General features: G+C 47.7%; 1 protein-coding gene across 2 annotated transcripts in view; it reads right to left on the bottom strand.

Moving 5' to 3' along the window:
• The window catches only part of akap12b (A kinase (PRKA) anchor protein 12b), a 40,532-nt gene extending 39,913 nt beyond the window's left edge, over positions 1–619 (bottom strand). For both annotated transcript variants that reach the window (XM_048985775.1, XM_048985774.1), the window contains exon 1: positions 369–619. In XM_048985775.1, the coding sequence (XP_048841732.1) occupies positions 369–437 (69 nt within the window). In that variant the 5' untranslated portion in view covers positions 438–619. The remainder of the gene's footprint in view (positions 1–368) is intronic.
• Between the last annotated feature and the right edge of the window lie 5,381 nt (positions 620–6,000).

Genomic DNA, 6,000 nt, shown 5'->3' on the forward strand with positions numbered 1-6,000 from the left:
GCGGAAGCGGAGTTGTGCTCCCAACTCCTTATCGTTACGCAGCAAAAAAATTAAATGAAATAAATAAATGAAGAATGCAAAAAAAAATCAGTACCCGCCTCTCGTAAGGCACCATGGCCGCTTCTGCACCGCCGCCGGCAGCACAGAAAGGGCTTTGACAGCAATTCCGAGGCGCAGTTTTTAAGGCATCACGCGGGCAGAGGCGAAGGTTTTTGCGCCTTTTAAGTGCAGATCGAATGCACTTAAATTCAACTGATTGGCAGTAAGGTGCCCCAGACTTTTTATGATAAATGACATCTATTTTGACCCCCCCCCTCCTTCGAAAACGCGCATTACTTCGAGAAAAAGACTGTCCCGCAGCACCGTACCTTGGCATCGGCGTCCTCCCCCCTCCTGCACCTCAATCGCCTCCACGTTTTGATCCCCGGCTGTCGCATCGTCGGGACCCTCGCCGTTCCGTCTCGCAGAGGCTGAAGCACCCATGATTCAGTACCGCAGCCTCCTCCCGTCCGGCAGACAAAGCAACGTCTAAGGCACACGGTTTATCCCCACCGCCAGAAATGTATCTGCCGACCGCTCCAGGGATACTCAGGCTCTCAAGTGATGCAAACGAGCTCCCTGCAAACTCTTTTAGGAAACCACCGCCTCCCCCCCGCCCCCAGCCACTATCACATGCACAGGTCACTGGCACGCCTTGCGGCATCAAAGGACAAGCGAGAATGAGGACCTGGAAACATGTGTAGGCAACACATAATGACTATTTCTGAGTTGTCTGGACATTATACACCACACTAACCAGCAGAGATTAAGTTAATTACAATGTATTGCAAAAAGATAGTAAAATATCAGATTTTTTTATTATAAGAATTTTAATTTAGGCATGGAAATTGTATTTAGATTCGTATTAGACCAGACCTACTTAGGGCATCAGACAAGACATATTTTTGCGTTGTTTACGAAGCCTTGAAAATCCATTTTAGAGCTGAGAATTTCATCTGAGCTGTTCAGGTTAAGTTCTCTGGTAAAGGGGAAAAGCAACAGGGACCCACGCAGAGCCCAATACTTTAGCTTGTAATATGAATGCTTGACTTTATTAACTTCCTATCTTACGCACTTGCCCTTGAACACCAGTGCATACAACCTGTCTTCTGAGGCAAATTTAAGGGTTACTTTTTAACGATTAGTAAACAAATTAAAAACAAACCAGTATAAGGAAAAACAAAAATGCAAACAATGCTAAAATGCTTTAAATATATTGTCTCAACAGCCCTTGAATCAGGTTTCACAGTTCTGTGATGACATCTTTGAATAATGATGGATAGTATTGTCTTTAGCTGAGATGCAAAACAAGTCCAAAAATGCTTGAAGGGGAATATTGGCTTCATATCAGCCCCACAGGGATCTCCAGAGAGTGACTGAGGAGGCTGTTGGGGTAACAGCTAGCTTCCGGCCGGGCAAGAGGAGTTCTGGGAAAAGGTTCACGGTTAACTAGGAAGTGATGTCACCGTTTGGAAACAAGGAGGCAGCCAATGAAAAATAGTTACAGCGTTACCAACAGCTGCTACAGCACTTTGCGATAACTCACTGGGGATTACTGAATTACTGCATAGTCAGATGGAATGACCAGGGACAGGGATGATCTGACAGGAGACGTAGTTCCTGATGGTCAGTTTTGTTACGGGACACAATGCAGTGATGAGACTTCGGTACTCGCAGTGGGCGGGGGTTGCCGTCAGATTAACAAAAATCTAATTGGTTACTTTATTTGTTTCCATTGGGTTAATAAGCCAGTAAGTGAGATCCATCTACCTGTCTTCCAATATGTTTTCTTGCACAGTGTTGTCGACGGCCAGCAGCCTATCCCAGACAGCACAGGGCCGGACTGCACCCTGATGGAATGCCACTCCATTGCAGTGCACATACACACACATCCACACGCAGAATCACACTCTGCAGCCAGTTTATAAACCAGCTGGACTTACCACATGCTCACAGCAGCCCCCTACACTGTATGTCTGAAGGTCACATTTCTACCTTAATTACAAAACAAATATCAATATCATTTGCTTTGTAAGTTTTATTGGAAACGTACTAATTATGGTCTGTCATTAACCTGCATGTAAAAGACCAGCTTCGCGAACACAATCATAGAGAAAACACAACTTTGCAATAACTTAGAGAGATATAATTAAACCCCATACTTTAACCGAAAACCATACCTTCTTTATTTTTCTATTGCAGTCAGCTATTTTGTGTAATTCACAGGGGTGCCCATATAGCGTATTAATGCCCATGATGTAGCAGTGGGAGGGTGTAGTGGTTATCGGTATAGCCCCAGACCTCCAGGGCGGAGGGATTTGAACCCAGCTGTGATTTTGTGGGTTTAAAGCCTGCAGTCCAAAAACACACAGCTAGCTGAACTGATGGCTCTGCTTTGTCCGTGCTTTTGGTGCCCTGTGACAGACTGGCATCCCGTCCTGGCTGCTCATTGACCTGTGCTTACTGGGATGGGTACTGGATAAACAGGCATGGAAGCTATTTCACCATGAATGTTAAACATACAATTTTCATAATCACCTACAGCTACAATTGGTTTCTTTTAATTGAAGACTGAAACAGCTTTTTATATATTTGAATTGGTTTTGTGAAATAAGGTTTTGTCTGCAGATATGTGCGGATCGCAGATTATGTATAGTGAAGCATGGATGACAGATGTAAGAAACTGGCTCGTTAACCCAGTAGACAAGGATTATGAGTGGATTATGAATCTTAGGCACAACCCGTCAATAACTGAATTATGGGTATGAGGGATTAGACTTTCATCGGAAGTTAAAAGAAGCCATTTTTAAAACAACGGAGAGATCTGACTGTCAATCCTCTTGTTAAGTATGCAGACACACGTCTACTCCATTCCATCCATCCATCCATCCATCCATCCTGGCCAGAATGACAGATCGCTTTGTTCTTAGGGAAGTTTCTTGGTCTGTGAGAGGGACCCAGAGTACATGGAGCTAAGTCACATGACCCAGTGACAACAAGCAACCTCCACGCAGGCAGCATGGGGAGCAGCACTCAACTCCTCAGGTGTGAAGCGGCGGGGGTGGCTGTCCATTATGCCCGGGGGGACATGGAGACCCCAGCAGAGTCAGGGGGTCCAGCACTGTGTAGGGGTTCCAAAATGGGAAATCACCCCCCCCCCCGTCATGGTAAATTTATGGGGGGACATTTGCAAGGGGCCCGAAATTTCTAGCTACACCCCTTTTCTAGCTACAAGTCCCATGGAGAGCTTTATTGCTCTGGTAATTTTATGGGGGGGGGGGGGGGGGGAGCTTTATTGCTCTCCATGAGCTCCATGAGACATGTAGCCGCTTATACAGGTGAGAGCAGGCTTGGGGGTCACAGCGCAGGGTCAGCCAGCGTGCAGTGCCTCTGGAGCCGGGGGTTAAGGGACCCGTGCTCAAGGGCCCAAAAGTTGCATTAGTCTGCCGGCCTGGGGGATTGGATCCTGTGATCTTCCTCCTAACCCACTGACTCACACGCTGTCCTGCAGGGGCATGAGTAAGAGGAAATATGTGTAGCAAATAGCACAAGCCAATTACGTGAAAGTGGCCAAAGTCCATTAAGTGGCATTGAGTCACTGACCCTTCGCTCCCGTGTGATGCTATTTCCAACCAACCTTGCCGTCCCCTTAAGGAAGAGAGGAAACCATTTCGCTGATCTCTGGCACCAAACTCTCTGCAAAGCTCGGCTTCCTTTAGCACGAATACCAGGTGCCTCTGCCCACAGTCTCTCTCCAAAAATTGTGCTTAATGTGACCCAAATCGGGGGGTGGGGGGTTGTGACACGGCCACCAGATACACACGATAACTCCCTCCTCTGTGAATCCGGCCCCCACAGGGGTCCTGCCTTTCACCCCCCCAGGGAACATCAAAAGAAAGCGGCCGGAGAAGCAGCGACAGGCGGCCAAACACGGACGCTCTCCAGTCCACTTGGGCGGCAAGCAAACGTTGACTAAATGGATCTGGAATAAGGCACAGTGAATAAAGTCAGTTTCCTGATAGCAGATACCTGATATTATTTTATTACCCAGTTATTCAAGACGAAATTTATTTTTCTGAAAAATGCTACTTGGAAAAAGGAAAAATCCTTATCCCTAAAAACATATCGCACACGCAGACGGAACGTGTTAATTTGTTTTTCCATTTCGATCGGATCCATTATTTTTCCGCATTTTCCCAAACCAAGCTATGTGTGGTAACTTATCAAATGGATCTGTCAGACCAGAATTACCATGTTCCAGCTGTAACACTGCCAGGACCTTTTGTGCTTGCGCCTTGATCCGTTATTCGTGTTGAAGCGAGGCAGCTCTGAGGTTGGAGAAAACACGCACGGCCCACATCTGGATTCCGTTACCAGTGCCAAACAGCGGTTCTCCGAGTTCTTCTTGGGAGGGGCAGTGTTATCACTGCTCTGGATGAAAAGAGAGGTGACGGTTTAAAGGACTGTGAGCTTCAGAACACTCCTGGGGAGGACTCCCGCCTGACCGGCCTTAACCGTGTAACCAGGCAGATAGCCGCTGTTGCTGTGAATTCTCGGCCAGCCTCCAACACTCTGTCCACTTCCACAGCATCATCCAGTGCGTGAGCCATTCCCCTTTCGATTCTATGCGACTCCTTTTGCTGGAGACGCACAGAAGTCAGGCTACATACACTATTGGGACAGAATGCATGCTTGAAGGCCTCAGGCCTGGAGGTTTAAGCGCAGGGTTGGATGCGAAGATCTCACTGCGGCCGCAGCCCTCTCAGGCTGCTGACATCAGCACTCTCGCCCGACTCCAGCGGAACGCTCGGTCTTCGGACCCGTCATTGGGCCAAAACGAGACTAAATCCCTTCCTCGAATCCAGACAAGGCCAGGTCCAAAGACGGCTTAGGATTACAAATCCCAACACTCTGCGGGAACAGGCCGCCTCATTGTTCCGGCCCCCTGTTCCCACTGCTGTTGGGTTTGTTGGGGGCTAACCCTGACCAGAATGATGCTAACTAATTACCATCAGCCCTCAGTGGGGCCAAACTCCGCCATTCTGATTTGCAGAGTAGATAACGTGGAGGGGGGGGCAGGTGGGACACAAAAACCTTTTCATTAGTTTCGGGGGGGGCAGTGCCAAATGTTGGGGTTCGAATCCACAAACGAAGCACTTCCTCGAAATGTTTCGGGGGGGGGGGGGGGGGGGGAGTGGGTTCACATGGCCTGTATGGGCACCCACACAATAGGCAGGGATTACACACACATTCTGCCTGGACGTCCATTGTGTGTGGGAATAACTCACAAAATACTTGTGTCGCCATTCCCAGCATGCACCTGGAGGGTCTGATCACAAACCAGAATTGTTTGCTGCTTTTCGGCTGTGTTCCTGACGAGCGTCCCTGAGGTCTTCACATTACAGAATTAGCACCTGGACACCTTCTAACATCCAAAGAGTAAAATCCATATGTGAGATCTGTCCTTGGTACTGAACTGTGCAATTTCAACAAATTGAATCTTTAACTGGCAGGTACGATATTTTTTTTTTTCTAATTCATTTTGGTTTTAGTTCAATGCAAATAGACTAATAAATTATGAAGGACTGGCTATCAAACACAAATAATTTCAATGAATTTGAGTGGATTTCAAAACATTGAGTAACACGAAAGGGAGACTGACAGTTTCCACACGCTGGGTCTGTTCCCTGGGACTTGTTTTCCAGCTTGGTGTTGGCAGGCGGTCAGTGTTGTCCTTGGAAGGGGAAGAGTGCCTGTTTCCAGGGAAGGTGGTGATCTGTGCTGAACAGGGCAGTCAGAAGGGCGCGTGCCCACAGGGCACATAAAACAGACACACGCCTGCTCTCCGTAGCAGCCAAGCGGACCTGCTTCCCACATAAGTGCGCGAGCAAATTAATCCATGCATTTCTCCATACTAACCAGTAGTCATTTACCCACAAAAAAACACCAGAAATTCCAGGA

The sequence above is a fragment of the Brienomyrus brachyistius genome, chromosome 19 (assembly GCF_023856365.1).
Source record: "Brienomyrus brachyistius isolate T26 chromosome 19, BBRACH_0.4, whole genome shotgun sequence".
Taxonomy (NCBI): domain Eukaryota; kingdom Metazoa; phylum Chordata; class Actinopteri; order Osteoglossiformes; family Mormyridae; genus Brienomyrus; species Brienomyrus brachyistius.